The following is a 17,010-nucleotide window of genomic DNA, read 5'->3' as shown; positions in this document are numbered from 1 at the left end:
AACCTTTAAAAAGTGTATAAAACTTTTTTAAAAATTAAAATATAAATAAAGAGGGAGAAAAGAAGTTAAAAGGGCTATAGTAAACAAAGAGTCGTCTGTAGGAATTAAGATGTTGAAGAATAGTGGCTTTTCATTGGCTGAGTTGTGACAGTCTCTCATTGGTTGAGCCCTTGCCAGACATAAAGAGAACGTCTTTCTTCTTCCTTTTGGGCTCTGCTATGGTCATAAGATGTTTGTTCTCCTTTTCTTTTTCTGTGGTTGATTTTTCGTTTCATGCCATTGTGGTCATAAAAGATGCTTGAAATAATTTCTGTACTCTTAAATTTACATGGAGACTAAACTACATGCTACTAAAAAACTAATGGGTCAACAATGAAATCAAAGAAGAAATTTAAAAATACCTTGAGGCAAATGACAATAAAAATACAACCATTCAAAATCTATGGGATGCAGCAAAAGCAGTTCTTAGAGGGAAGTTCATAGTGATACAGGCCTTCTTTAAGAAACAAGAAAAATCTCAAATAAATAACCTAACCTACCACCTAAAAGAATTAGAAAAAGGAGAACAAACAAAACCTAAAGTCAGCAGAAGGAAGGAGATAATAAAGATCAGAGAGGAAATAAATAAAATACAGATTTAAAAAATTTAAAAAATCAATAAAACCAAGAGCTGGTTATTTGAAAGGGTAAACAAAATTGACAAACCTCTGTCCAGGCTCACCAAGAAGAAAAGAAAGAAGACACAAATAAACAAAATCAGAAATCAAGAAGAAATCACAACTGTGATGGTTCAACATACACCAATCAATTAATGTGATACACCACATCAAATAAAGAAAGGACAAAAACCACATGATCAACTCAATAGATGCAGAAAAAAACATCTGATTAAATTCAACATTGATTCATGATAAAAACCCTTATGAAAATGAGTATAGTGGGAACATATCTCAACATAATAAAAGCTATTTATGACAAACCTACAGCCAATATAATACTCAATGGTGAAAAGCTGAAAGCCTTCCCCCTAAAATCTGGAACAAGACAAGGATGCCCACTCTCACCACTTCTCTTCAACATAGTATTGGAAGTCCTAGTCACAGCAGTCAGACAAGAGAAAGAAAGAAAATGTATCTAAATTGGAAGGGAAAAAGTAAAAGTGTTATTATACACAAATGACATGATACTATATATAGAAACCCCTGAAGATTCCATACAAAAACTACTAGAACTGATAAACACATTCAGCAAGATAACAGGATACAAGATTAACTACAGAAGTTGGTTGCCTTTCTTTATACTAACAATGAAATATCAGAAAGGGAATGTAAACAAATAATCCCTTAAAAATCACATCAAAAAATACTTAGAAATAAACCTCACCAAGGAGGTGGAAGACTTATATGCTGAGAACGACCAAACATTAATAAAGGAAGTTAAAGATGATTCAAAAAAATGGAATTGGGGCTTCCCTGGTGGCACAGTGGTTGAGAGTCCGCCTGCCGATGCAGGGGACACGGGTTCGTGCCCCAGTCTGGGAGGATCCCACATGCTGCGGAGCGGCTAGGCCCATGAGCCGTGGCCACTGAGCCTGTGCATCCAGAGCCTGAGCTCCGCAAAGGGAGAGGCCACAACAGTGAGAGGCCCGTGTACCACAAAAAAAAAAAAAAAAAAAAAAAAAATGGAATTGGAAGAATTAATATTGTTAAAATGGCAATACTACCCAAAGCAATGTACAGACTTAATGCAATCCCTATCAAATTACCCATGCCATTTTCCACAGAACTAGAACAAATAATCCTAAAATTTATATGGAACTATAAAAGACCCAGAAGTGCCAAAGCAATCCTGAGGAAAAAAAACAAACCAGGAGGCATAACCCTCCCAGACTTCAGACAATGCTACAAAGCTACAGTATTCAAAACAGGGTGGTATTGGCACAAAAACACACATACAGATCAATGGACCAGAATAGAGTCCAGGAAAGAAACCCCATACACCTACGGTGAATTAATTTTCAACAAACGAGGCAAGAATAAACAATGGAAAAAAGTCTATTCAGCAAGTAGTGCTGGGAAAGTTGGACAGCTGCATATAAATCAATTAAGTTAGAACACACGCTCACACCATGTACAAAAATAAACTCAAAATGGCTTAAAGACCTAAAGATAAGATATGATACCATAAAACTCCTAGAAGAGATCATATGCAAAATATTCTCTGATATCAACTGTACCAATGTTTTCTTAGGTCAGTCTCCCAAGGCAACAGACATAAAAACAAAAATAAACAGATTGGACCTGATCAAACTTACAATCTTTTGCACAGCAAGGGAAACCATAAACAAAATGAAAAGACAACCTATGGAATGGGAGAAAATATTTGCAAATGATGCAACCGACAAGGGCGTAATTTCCAAAATATACAAACAGCTCATACAACTCAACAACAAAAAAACAAACAACCCAATAGAAAAATGGGCAGAAGACCTAAATAGACATTTCTCCAAAGGAGGCAGTTAGCCAATAGGCACATGAAATGATGCTCAACATCGCTAATTATTAGGGAACGGCAAATTAAAACTACAGTGAGGTACCACTTCACACCAGTCAGAATGCCCATCATTAAAATCTCTACAAACAACAAACGTTAGAGAGGTGTGGAGAAAGGGGAACCCTCTTACACTGTTGATGGGAATGTAAATTGGTGCAGCCACTGTGGAAAACAGTATGGAGTTTTCTCAAAAAACTAAAAATAAGAGTTGCCATATGATCCAGCAGTCACACTCCTGGGCATATATCCAGAGAAAACTATAATTCAAAAAGATACATGCATCCCTATGTTCATAGCAGAACTATTTAAAATAGGCAAGACATGGAAGCAACTTAAATGTCCATCAATAGATGAATGGATAAAGAAGATGTGGTACATATATACAATTGAGTATTACTGAGCCGTCAAAAAGAATGAAATAATGTCATTTGCAGCAACATGGATGGACATAGAGATGATCATACTAAGCGAAGTAAGTCAGAAAGAGAAAGACAAATACCATATGACACCACTTATATGTGGAATCTAAAATATGACACAAATGAACCTATCTACAAAACAGAAATAGACTCACAGACATAGAGAACAGACTTGCGGTTGCCAAGGGGAGGAGGGGTAGGGGAGAGAAGGAATGGGAGTTTGGGATTAGCAGATGCAAACTATTGTATATAGAATGGATGAACGACGAGCTCCTACTGTATAACACAGGGAACTATATTCAATATCCTGTTAGAAACCGTAATGGAAAAGAACATAAAAAAGTATATATTTTTAATATATATATAAAAGTATATATATACATATATCTATAACTATATAGTCACTTTGCTGTATAGAATACAACACTGTAAATCAACTATACTTCAATAAAATAAAATAAAATAAAATAAAAATAATAAAGAGCCCAGAAATAGACTTGGCAAATATAGGCAACTGATTTTTAATAATTGATGGGGAAGTCTAATATTATAAATAAAATCTTCTGCTAATGAATAAAACCTAGCCACAAAGGTGACAGTTTTATTGTTGACTAAGCATTAAACCAGAGGTTATGTGCAGCTCAGGTAATATGCTAAAGAGATGGTAAATAGCCCCAGGAGGGAAGGAACAGGCCCAAATGTCACATAGTCTGCTTATGAGTAATCTCCAGGATTAGCACTTCACCCTGGATTGTTTACATTAGGAGACATGATGCAGAAATTCCCACCTAGACTTGATTATGCGGCTGTAACTATAACGTGCATCCAGCGCTTGCAGGAAGTGGAGAATCTCAAACAGATCCTTATCATTTGCCCACCAGATTCGAAGGAATGTGTGTGCTCCTGCCTGACAGACCAGCAAATCCCTCTAATATGAATATAAGACCTCCCCAGAAGCCATGCAGGTTGAGGTGTGTGGCTCTGCCCCAAGGATGTGAGAAATACTAAAATTTATCCTCTAGAAAAGTCCTCTCTGGAGACCCAAATGTGAGATGCCTTAGTAAAACATGGCACTTGGGTTTTAGAACACAACCTAATAATCATTCAACTAAAAATTCAACTCACCTGTTGACTTAAGTAGGATTGGAAGACATTTTTAGGTTTAGCACAGGTTCTCCAATGTGACAGTAGGGTCCTCTTCCAAGGGCAGGGAGGCGAGGAGGTAATGAAGTTCCTCCAGTATCGATGCTCACCCCCTGCCCCACCCAGCCCACCACAGAAAGGCCTCCCCCTGCAGAGAGAACAACCGTGTTTCCATTACGGTGTAACAACCTTCTCATTCCTTGGTCTGCAGCAGAACATGACCTGCCCGTAGAAGAGCCTTCAAATAACAGAAGAAAATTGTTTAGGACTCACTATTCACTTGGGTTATATTTTGCGGCTATTTGTATTCTACATTGTTATCAGCTATCAGTCAGAATTGCAGAATGTCAAATATGAGTGGGTCCTAGGCAGTGTTCATAAAATGTTAACCGACCTGTAACTTGTGATTCTTAAAATGACTGTGGCTTTAGCCTGACATTCTCTTGTGAGAAAATATTTACAAATCAAAATCATGCTACTCCCAAGAAGAAAAGTTTTCTCGGATAAGTCAATCTAAATTCATTTATTAGGGGGAAACTTTTTTCTTTCCCCGCAGGGATGCATATACTAACCAGAACACTTGACATTTCAGTTTGTAGCATGTGTTTTAAGATTAAAGGTGACTTCTGTTGGTGGGAATGTAAATTGATACAGCCACTATGGAGAACAGTATGGAGGTTCCTTAAAAAACTAAAAATAGAATTACCATACAATCCAGCAATCCCACTACTGGGCACATACCCAGAGAAAACCATAATTCAAAAAGACGCATGCAACCCAATGTTCATTGCAGCACTATTTACAATAGCCAGGTCATGGAAGCAACCTAAATGCCCATCGACAGACGAATGAATAAAGAAGATGTGGTACATATATATAATGGAATATTACTCAGCTATAAAAAGGAACGAAACTGGGTCATCTGTAGAGACGTGGATGGATCTAGAGACTGTCATACAGAGTGAAGTCAGAAAGAGAAAAACAAATATCGTATATTAACACATATATGTGGAACCTAGAAAAATGGTACAGATGAACCGGTTTGCAGGGCAGAAATTGAGACAGAGATGTAGAGAACAAACGTATGGACACCAAGCGGAGAAAGCGGCGGGCGGGTGGTGGTGGTCTGATGAATTGGGCAATCAGGACTGCCATGTACACACTGATGAGTATAAAATTGATGACTAATAAGAACCTGCTGTATTAAAAAATAAAATAAAATTCAAAATTTTAAAAAAAAGATTAAAGGTGATTTAAGAGCTTTTTCTAAGACATGAGTTAAGTTATTTTATATTTACGTATCCAGGTGTTCCCTAAATAAAAAAGTTATCACCTCCAAAGGCAAACTAAATGCACCTACATGCCAACTCCTCACAGCCACGATTATTTATTAATATGTGCTAAGCCCCCATGGATATTATAGTCTAATTTTTAAATGCATAGAGATATATAATTACAAATAGTGATACAAATATTTTAAGAAAATTATAGAGAGCTTATATTGGGATGGATCCCCTTTTGGGTGGGTGGAAGGCAGGCAGAGAACATCCCTAAGAAACAGAATCAAGCTGAGATCAGAACTGTAAGCAGAAGTTTAGCTAGGTGGAGGGGGAAGCAGCATTGTAGGAAGAGGCAGGACTACATCCAAAGGTTTTGACAGCTGGGGTAAAAAGGAGGGGTGGGATCTGAAAAAAGCCCAACTTCTGGCTCCCATCAGGTGGGTGACAGCACAACACAACCTGTATGGGGCTAGAAGGACACAGTGCCTTGGCAGCCACTTCCAGAATTTGATCTTTATTCTGGGAATTAAAATCACTTGCTTTCATATATCTTAACTATCAGGACCGCGATCACCTACGCCAACATGATTTAATTTTGTTTCAGGCGATTTTCGCTCAGAAAGTTCACATTGTAAATCAGTGAGTAACTTTACTGTTTGCTTTAGAAAATTCCTGCCAACCAGTTGAGCTTATCCAGAGAAACACTTGACTCATCTCTGCCATCAGGACAAAAGAGGGTTCAGCTGTAGAAACAGCTCACTTATCACACAATTTACTTATGGAGACTTGTGCCAAGACACTCCCCTTGCTGTGCCCACCAACCCTACACCATTACATGGTGGACTGTGTCCCAACCAGTTTGCCTTAAAAGACGCACTACTTAAGCCACTTGAGCACACACGTGAAGCCTGTAAATAAGCTTCTTCAACTCCCCCTTCTGAGACCCCACTGAAACTCTTTCAAGGCAGTGTTGCTCCACACTTAGTAGGGCTAATAAAGTTTTAATTAGCTTTGCTTGACCAACAGCTTTTCTGATGATCTTCTGCAGCGTTTGTGAAACAGAAAGTGAGAGATAGGATCAGTTTGTGTTTTAATATGGTTGCAGTTTGGTGAGCAGATGGGACAAAGCCCAGAATCAATGTGTGGATGCAGTAAGAAGGCTATAGCTATAGTCCAGAGGAGAGGTGAAAGGAGTTTGGAATTTGGACATGACAATGGAGCTGGGATAAATGGATGGATTGGAGACATGTTTTGGAGGTAAATCCAACAAGGCCTGCTCATAGGTTAGACACTGGGAGAGATGAAGACAGAGATATTAAGCATCAATTATAAATTCTGGTTTGCTGAACTAGATAATGATGTCATTCGCTGAGATGGAAGCATGGACAAAGGAACTTGTTTGCACAGGGGTGTAGAAAATCCTGAGTCAGTTTTGGGCATTCTGAGTTTGAGTGGGACTTGAGTGGAGTTGTCAAGTAAGCATTTGCCCATGTGGGCATGGAGCTCACAAAGGTCTGAGAAAGCAATGGCCAAATACTAAGAAAATATTTATTCTCACCTCCACTGGGGTCCCTATTAAAATTTCTTACTATTTCAAATCAAAATGCCCTCTAGGCTATTGCCCTCCAACTTCAATGGCAAAAAGCAGACAGGAAAATTCCTATCTTCTGGTTTGAAAAAGGGGTCATGACAGTATGACATAATTATTATCCTCTTAAACTAACTACTTCTTGATGTTTCTGTTTGCCAGGTAACTGTGGGATGTCAGACACAGTCAGATTGCTAGGATTAGTTCAAGATGACCCTTTTCTCTCTATACATCTACAATAGCAAAGTGAAGAAGTTTAGAGCCTGGGCTCTGGGGTGAGGTGGATTTAGATTTGACCCTGGGGTCTACTACTCAGTAGTCTGATAATCTTGGAGAATTTTCTTACACTATTTGTGTACCAGGCTCCTTGATTGTAAAATGAGGATAATAAAACTCCCACCTTGATCAAGTTTTGTGAGGTGTAAGACCATGTAAATGTACTAGCTGGCACAGTCCTTGGCATGTCATATGGACTCAGTAAATGTTAGCTATTGTCACCATCATCCTTGGTTTTCTGCATTAGAGGAGGCTCAAACTTGTGGAATTTGCCATGAGAAACACCACACCTGCAGGACTAACAGGTTAAAGACACAGGAAACCTATATTATCTTTCTCCTTTTGGCTATAGCACTCCACATACTCCCTGTGCCCCAGGGGCATTTACTTTAATGGTCTGGGTGTCCAATGCTTCATTGGTTCAGTCTAATGGCCCCCCGGAAGTTGAGACTCAAAAGTAATTTCTTGTATCATATCTGGTTGGCTGACTTACAGCACACATTTTACATGACCAAAACCAGGTAAAGCTACTCTTCTTGCAGCCCTCATCCCAGTAATGGCAATTCCTTTCTTATGGTTGCCCAAGCCAAAGGTAAATGAAACTATCCTTCATTTCTCATTTCTTTTTAAATATTCTATTCCATTAGCCAAGATTCCACCTTTCAGTGCCTCTGGGATCAGACCCGTTTTCACCACTTCCTTCACTATATCTCTAGCATAAACCACCATGGTTTCTTGTTTGCGCTATTGCAATTGCCCCCATTTGATCTCCACCCTTGCCCATGCATGCCCTATTCCCCAAACAGTAATCAGAGTGATCCTCCGAAATATAAGCTGAATCATGTCAATACCCTGTTCAGATGCTCCAGTGTGTTTCCATCTAAGACTCCATCTACATGGTCCAGTAACCTGACTCCAAGATACGTCCCTGATTCCATCATCCTATCCTGACTACCACTCACCCCCATCAGTCCCTCCACTCCAGCCACATTTACCTCCACGTTGGTCCTTGGATGGATCACAAGTGCAGCTCCTCAGCCTTTAGCTTACCAAGCCCTCCTCCTGGTACACCCTTTCCCCAGATACCCAAAGCGCTCTCTCTCCACTTCCTTGATCTCCATGCAGAGGTTTCCCTGTCAGAGAGGCCCTGCCTAACCAACTTCTCTCCAACAGCCAAGTCCACCCTCACTGCTACCATATTCCATCCCTTTACTCTTTTTCTTCAGAATACACATTGGCACCTGACCTGTTACATAGTGACTTGATTGTCAGCCCCAAGGATATAGAAAGCTTCACAGGAGCAGAGATTTTGTCTATTTCAGTCACTGGGTATTCCCTGCACCTAGATAACAGTCTGGAACATAGTAGGCCCATTAGCAATACGTTTAAAGGGTGAATGAATTACAATTAACCTTTTTTTTTTTTTTTTTTTTTTTTTACCCTAAGACTCTGAGCCATGGGGCAGAGCAGTTCTCTTAGATTCCCTTACCCTACTGTTCTCTGCTCAAGCACCCCTTTTCAATAAAGTCTTTTGCTTTGTCAGAACTTGTGTCTCCTCTGACAATTCATTTATGTGTGTTAGACAAGAGTCCACTCTTGGGGCCTTGAAGGGGTCCCTATCCCTGGCAATAACTTCATTCTACAATTAACCTTTTATCAAAAAATTTTTCTTGACCATTCAGTCAAATACCTGATTGGGGGTGGTATATCTGAACATTTTAAGGAGAAAGGAGTGGGATGTTCAAAGTACTGGTAGCAGTTGGGTTTTTTTTGCCATTGAGCAAGGAACTGTCATCTTTCAAAAAAAAGGCTCAACAGGAGCTGAGCTCGGTCTATTGAGTCTCCCATGGCCTGCCTTGTAGATGAAGAAAGACTGAACAAAAGGCAAATCCATACTTGGCTATAACTGTTTTTTCCACTTTATTCAAGGTGTTAACTAAAAAACAGACCACCTCCAACCTACTCTCTCAATTATTTAAAATGCCAACAGAGCCCAAATTACTTCTGAAATGTACTGGTACCAAATGAACTAATTTACAAAACAGAAACAGACTCACAGAGTTAGAAAACAAACTTAAGGTTAACAAAGGGGAAATGTAGTAGAAGGGATAAATTAGGAGGTTGAGATTAACATGTACACATTAATATATATAAAATAGATAATCAACAAGGACCTGCTGTACAACACAGGGAACTCTACTCAACACTGTAATAATCTATATGGGAAAAGAATACGAAAAAGAAAAGATATATGTATATGTATAACTGAATCAAACTTCTGTACACTGACAACAAACACAACAGTGTAAATCAACTATACTCCAATATAAAATAAAAATTAAAAAAAAGATTTTAACACTTAAAAATATAAAAAATAAAATGACTATGTGTTACTTACAAAATAAATAAATAAATTAAATGTACTGGTACAATCCAGTAAAGAGGGGGTGACAGGAAAAGAAAAGCCAAACACAGTGTGCTCGCATTGCTTTTTATTTCATTAAACCCAAATTATTGCAAACATCAGTTTCAGAACATTTTAGGAAGACGTTAAAACCAAAAGGCAACAAGAAATGCAATACACACACACAAATACCTATCACCAGAGATTGAAGTAATTCAGAGAAAGATTAAAATTTTCTTTGACTGATGGAGATATTGAGAAATGACACACCCTAAAATGAGAATATGGAATAAAAGCAAATAGTACACATCTGCTTTTTAAGTCTTCACAATTTAAGTAATTAGGGAAGGCATACAAAATGCTTATTGAATATGCTACGTCTAGTACTTGAACAATCTTCAATCACGTGCCTTCCAAATCACAGCTCTAATTAGATTCATAATTATACTTTGTTGACCTCTGCACCCACACCTCTGAATTCTGTTTATTTCTTAGTCAAAGAAAATTCTGCTAGAAATCTAGGACCAGGATTAGATAGAATTACAATTATCCATTCCCAGGAGAAATGGAGGAGGTGTTTGACCTGAAAGACCTCTAATTCCCAGATTCTCTGCCCAATATAAATCACTTAATAGTCTACACTGACATTTCAAAGCTTGAGAAGGGGAGTGTTGTATAACCCTGGACTTCATTCTGGTTCTTTCCTACAAGTAGAGAACAAGATAAGAAAAGGGCCCCTCAAGCTTAAAGAGGTACCTAATTAGAGACATGTATACCTATCGTCTACTCCCAATTAATGACACGAATGATTTTGGGAAGTGAATTAGGACTATTGCTTTGATTGAAAGGACTACACTACAAAGTGTTTGTCTTTTATCTTTATCTCTAATTTAAATAATTTATAATAGATAATGGCTAATTTTAACTTTTGAGAATAAACATTTAGTCTGCATAAAAGATACTTTTTATAAAGTAACCATCTTATATAGTTTCTCTTTTAAAAAACAGCTTTGATATACTTCTGATGACCCTTGTGCTACAGATGCCACAGCTGCATTTTCAGAGACCAACTCGGGAACCACTGAAATATTAGATAACCTTTTGCTGGCAACACATCAGAGTGCTTATTCACTCAATTCAAAGTTGTGCTAAACTAGTGGTTCTCAGATTTTACCTTGCCTCAGAATCACGTGGAAGACTCCTTAAAATTCAGAATACCCAGCCCACCCCCAGAGTTTCTGATTCAGTAGGTCTGGCGCGGGGCTGAGAACCTGCATTTCTAACATGTTTCCAGGTGCTGCTCATGTAGGGATCACACTGTGAGAACGACGGCTTTAACCCACTAATTTCGATATTCTTTCAAGAGAAATGAAAGCTTAGAACCCAGAGCCCACGTAGTACTCACTAAACTCTCTCCCAGGCTCTGCCCCAGGGATCATCCGTGAGAAAATCCTTTATTGCAGCAGTAGCACCCAGGCAGCTAAAGAGTCCTTAACACTACTTGCTTAGCATTTTGGTTTTGCTGGGCAAGGATGGGGCATGTTTCCTATTTCTCACCAGAAGGGCTGCAATCTCCTATATGTCCCCAGATGCCCTGGATCTGTAACCCTCCAGGGCAGGACCTGTGCCTCTGGGGGATCAAAAACCACAGCTACATGTCCCTACCCAGAAGGTCTATCTCATCCAGGAGGAAGTCCATGTCCTCCCGTCTGACTTGAGGGCTGATCAGCACCTGCCGGAAGAAGTTGACCTTCCCCCGGTGGGGCTGGTAGCCCAGCATGAGGCTCCCCTTCTTCATCATCCGCTCCTTAATGGCCGGGGCCACCTGCATGGGAGAGGATGGAGGCGGTGAAAGACCAGAACACTGAGGCATCATGATTGCATTGTACCCAGTCATTGGCTATTCACAGGGCAGCCACTGGTGTGGATGCCATTCTCACACACACAAAGTTGACATTAATAATAATCACCTGCTGAGAACTTATGGCATATGAGTACTGATTCAAGTGCCTTAGATAGATGAACTCACTTAATCTTCAGAATAACTCCACAAGGGAGATATTATTAATATACCCTTTCCAGATGAGGAAATTGAGGTGCACAGAGATTAGACAAATAGCCTGAGGTCCTGCATTTGGTAAGTGGGAGAGCTGAGATTTAAAAGCAGGCAGTCTCACCAAAGCCCATGCTCAGAAACTTAAATCACGATGCAATGATGCTGCATTAAAATCAAACCAGGTGTTCACAGCGGTCATAGTCTCAAAAGTGTCAAATGTTACGTTCCCAAATTTGTTGGAACTAAAAAATACTCCAGTTCAGGCAATTCAAATAAAGAAGATTAGTCAGAAATGGATAAAAAGCACACAAAATAACAGCCATGCCTTGACAGTCTACCAAAGAAAACACTAAAACAGGTACTATGTGCAGTTATATTTTGAAGACTACCAGTTTCTTAGTTTATTAATAGAACATATTGGTTCGTTAACAGGAAATATAACCACTGTGTCACTTATTAAGAGGCGTACATTGGTAATAAAATTAGTAAGTCCATATTTTAAGGATTTCTGGTGAACACGGGAAGAATGGGCCCTGAGAGTCCAAGTGCACACATTTTTCTAATTTTCCACTTCCATTTTCATTTTAACTCTTTCACAGTTGCTGAGCATGTCCTCAGTGAATATGGGCAAAGAGAACAGAATGAGTGTCTGTCCTCTCCTGTCAGGAAGAGGAGACTTAGCTAGTCGAGAAGGGAGAAACGCATACTTAAATAAAACCAGGCACAACGTGGTATAAGATGCCTTAGATGAGGGGCATAAATCTCGGTTCTCGGGAGCCCTTCTCAGAGTGTGACCACTCCACACCACTCTGGTTTGAAACACATCTATGATTTGTCAGATACTTCCCTAAACACAAGCCAAAGTACTTCATCCAGCTCTCAACAAAATGATCTATTCCAAGCTTATGGGAAGATCAATGCTTCAGACCTCTTGAGATATATGAGCCTTCTTAAGCGATGTCCAAGGGTCATTTTAGCTAAATACTTTTTTCATCATGTGCTCATTTTAGAACTTAAATCTTGTAAAACATGAACTATAACTGTGCTTACAACAGCAAAAACGAAGACTTACTAAGCACAGTCACACTGTCATTCTAGCGAAGAACTGGACATCTCTCATAGTAAAAGGAACATAAAAAGAAAATATAAAAGCTTGAATGAAAAATAAATGTAGAAAAAGAAGATGAAGTCAGAGGTCAAGTTACTGAAAAAATACAGACCATCAGGTTCTATAAATGTCTGGGATGTGTCACAAATTTTATTCTGAGCTTTTTAGATTAGGAAAACAGGGTTAAATCAACACCACCTCCATATTCTTTGCCAAACTTAGTGACAAAGTCCAGTGGATACTGAAGCTGGAAGCTGGTAGGTAACTGTGTATGCTTATGCATGTCCACTTGAAACCCTTCGATTTGTATGCTCTTAGCATCAGTTTTCTTCCAAAGTTGCTATGCAAGTACCATTTCTTATTAGAATTATAAAATATAGTGAAATAATACTAAGCAAAGGAAAGTGAAAAGGAGAGTGTTTTCCATAAAAACTAAGTTGAATCCTTTGGAAAGACCAGATAAAGGAGGCGAGGGGCTGCCAGAATTTACTGCCATCAAGTTAGGTGTGATGGGAGAGCTGTAAAAGCTTTAAAACGAAGTCTTGAGAGTCCAGACCAAATCTGCCCACAGGTGCCTGCCTAGGTGTTGAGCAAGCTTTCCATTTAAAGAAACCTGAGCTGGAAAGGACAGATGATTCCTGAAGAGTATAGTTTACATAAGAACCATAGATACCCTCAGAGCATCAGAACTCTGCTCAAGAAAAGCCTCATTTGCTCTTTGAGATCCTCACTTGATGGAAAAAAAAAAAACCTTTCCATCAAAAAATGGGGAAATTAAAATGCACATAGATGTGACTTAAGTTAAAATATTTAAGTTATGTATGCATCACATAGTTTTCTAGGATTATTTGCTTTAACTTGATCAATCCTCATCCCCTTAGGTAGGTGGGCTTCTAGTGCATATGTTGGTATGAATGCATGTGTATGCATGCATGTGTGTATGTGTATGTATGAGCATTGTGTGTGGTATGTATGTGCATGTGTGGGTGTGCATGTGTGGGTGTATGTGTGCATGTGTGTGCACAATCACATGTAATTTAAACTTCTAACCCCCCATTTTTCATTTACTGCTCTTAAATCCTCCTAGTCACAGGGCAATGCAGAACTGTGGGCTGACTTAGGCTCATGACAAAGGTACATTTATTTTTAATTCCAAGAGCGAGTGGGCTCTTGCATGTAACCTGTAGGTGTGAGAGTAGGTATGAGAAGGCATGGCCCACAGTGCCCGTGTTAATCAATGCCAGAAAGATCTGGTCCATGTGGGGCAAATGTCTGCCCAGGAGAGTCACAGACTATCAATTTTAGAGCTTACAGCTTGCGGTTCTGCAGACTTTTTTTTTTTTTCCTGGTACGCGGGTTTCTCACTGTTGTGGCCTCTCCCTTTGTGAAGCACAGGCTCCAGACGCACAGGCTCAGCGGCCATGGCTCATGGGCCTAGCCACTCTGCGGCATGTGTGATCTTTCCGGACTGGGGCATGAAACCGCGTTCCCTGCATCGGCAGGTGGACTCTCAACCGCTGCACCATGAGGGAAGCTCTGTAGACTTTTTTTAAAATAAAAATTCACTTCGTATTTATCTCCATCTTCCTCTAGGTAGTACCCAGGGTATAATCCACTCTGGCTTATAGCAAATTTTAAATTTAAAACAGGCATATTCTTGGCTCAAATCAAATTTGCATTATCTATTCCTATTTATTTTTCCTCTATTTTTCTTTCCCAAATGATAATTTATGCCTTACCTTTGGAGAGCAGAATTTTGATTCCAGCTCCTAATGTGGCTCACAGGAGGTGCTTATCAAAATGAATGTCAGGTTTGCATTTCTTGTTAGCAAACCAAAAACATCTCCTAATGTGAGGAAGAAAGATAAAACTAAGAGGCACTCAGATGTGTTAATATAAAGATATTTTTGATCTTTAAATTCTTGCTCTTTGTAAGGCATAAAAATTTGCCTCCATGGGCAGAACACCTGGCATCAGAACTAAACTTCTAAACTAAATTTTGTCACTGACCTTCAAAAATTATAAAGAAATGACTAAATATCTGTGTGATTCAGAGAACCAGCTAAGTTAGGGTTTGGCAGTACAACACACATCTTATTTTCGTACCCATGAATATAAGCTTAATTCCTGGAGGTAATTACTCATGGACAAGAGGGGAAAACCTCCTTTGTTTAAATACTTCATGGGGAAAAGCAAGCTGTAAGCAACACCAACATCATTCATTAAATCTGCCACAAATTGTAATTGTAGTAGTAGTGGTTGTTGTTACTGTTAATATTTTACCAACTCTTTAACATTTGCAATGTGCTCTTCATGTCTCTGATTCTCATGAACCCAAATTAAAGCTTATTTGAAAAGAAGCCACATTTTTGCAATTTAGGGACCAGAATGTTCTCATGATTAGCCAGTTTGTCACCTTTGCACATAAAAAAAAAAAAAAAATCAACCACTTCCTATTTAAAAAGCTTCAGGCATAATCCAATTCTTGGCAACTAGGATATTCTCTTTTGCTGATCACAGCAGAGAAACAGTCCTAATCCGACAAGATGGAATACTCACAAGGGAAAGAAAATATGCGCAAACTAAACGTAAATATCCGAATATCGCCCCTAAATGGAGCACGCAAGGAGGAAAGCAATTTAGCAGGAGTGAGATTGCTTTCCAGCTCTCAATTATTTTACTGCTGGTTTTTCCCCCAAATTGTAAATCAAATTCTGTTCTCCTGCCTCAGTGCTCTGGTCCCTGCATCTCAAGTGGAAGAAGATCCTGACATTTCTATTTGGTTGCACAGGAACTTAATCAACACATTTCTGTAGGGTTGCTGTTTCCCCCCCTTAAATTATGTTTCAGCAATGATTTAGCCATTTAAACAGAATTTTGTTGCCACACCCCTGCTGCATAAACAGCATTTGGTATTTAAAAGTTGCTTAAACCCAAGGAAAAGAAAAAAATAACTCTCTCATTCTGGCCAAGTACAGTAATTTGGTAACAGATAACTGACCAGGTGCCACCGGAGCCTTTTATTAAAATAAAATCGTCATGTCTGTAAAATGACATTTCTTCTTAAAAATGTGTAACTTATTTAATGTTAAACAACACATTTTTTTTCAATACACAAAGTGTTTCTCAAACTCTCTGTAAGGAAGTTTACTCTTTCCAGTCCATTACATACTTTTGTGAAATACAATAAAAGTGAATAACTAAGTGAAAAATAATTACTAAATTAAAATGAAATAAAAAAGACGTAAAAACTAGGTCTTACTGTATGGCACAGGAACTATATTCAATATCCTGTGATAAACCATAATGGAAAAGAATATATGTGTGTGTGTGTATAACTGAGTCACTTTGCTGTATAGCAGAAATTTAAAAAACATTGTAAATCAACTATACTTCAGTACAATTAATTTAAAAAAATTTTTAAAAAGACACAAAAAGAAAGTAGGAAGGTAAAAGGAAGACATAATAAGTACAAGCTAAATTAGTGGGTTTTTTAAAAAAATCAACAGTAAACTTACTGTTGTTATAAAAGCTTCTAAACAGTAACTCTGGGTTCCCATGTTTTTCTTATGGCAGACACCCAGTTCATGGATCTGCAGGGTGCTGGAGACCACATTTTGAGCACTGCTGCTCTGTTTTAACTCCCTTGTCTCCTTGGGGGTGTATATAATTTTAGTTATGAATGTTGGTGTTATTTTTCATACTTACTTCTGCATATTGGCATAATCTCCATACCACTTTGAATCGTGTTTTTATTTTTCGCTAAACCACTGTGCCATAGTTTACCTAAACATGTGCCACTTGTTAAGTCTTGGAACTTCTTCCAATGGCACTTCAGTGAAACCATGAACCCAATCATGACAACTCTAAATCAGTTCTTCAAAGTCTAGTTCAGAGATGATAAATGTCTCAAAATCTCCTAGACATTAGGATCTTTATACAACTTTTCCCATCAGATGCTCTAAGGGTGAAATAGTCACATTTTCACTTGCAAAATATGGGGCAGCACAACACCCAGCATTACTGAGAAGATAAGCCGGTAATTAAAGGAAGTGATCCTTTTAAGCAAATATGAGGGACAAAGACTACATACACTTCTACCGTGACTCTAGATAGCAGAATCATTCAGAGCTTCTAATAAACCCAGCAAGATTTGTGTTTTGCTAAATTCTCCCCTAAATTG

The 17,010-nt window shown here is 38.7% G+C and overlaps 1 protein-coding gene across 2 annotated transcripts in view; it reads right to left on the bottom strand.

Moving 5' to 3' along the window:
• Positions 1 to 9,735: 9,735 nt before the first annotated feature.
• GADL1 (glutamate decarboxylase like 1) overlaps positions 9,736 to 17,010 on the bottom strand; it is a 262,602-nt gene continuing 255,327 nt past the window's right edge. For both annotated transcript variants that reach the window (XM_067043127.1, XM_059077372.2), the window contains exon 15: positions 9,736 to 11,488. In XM_067043127.1, the coding sequence (XP_066899228.1) occupies positions 11,315 to 11,488 (174 nt within the window). In that variant the 3' untranslated portion in view covers positions 9,736 to 11,314. The remainder of the gene's footprint in view (positions 11,489 to 17,010) is intronic.

Source organism: Kogia breviceps, chromosome 10 (assembly GCF_026419965.1).
Source record: "Kogia breviceps isolate mKogBre1 chromosome 10, mKogBre1 haplotype 1, whole genome shotgun sequence".
NCBI lineage: Eukaryota > Metazoa > Chordata > Mammalia > Artiodactyla > Physeteridae > Kogia > Kogia breviceps.
This window is presented reverse-complemented; position numbering and strand designations above follow the sequence as displayed.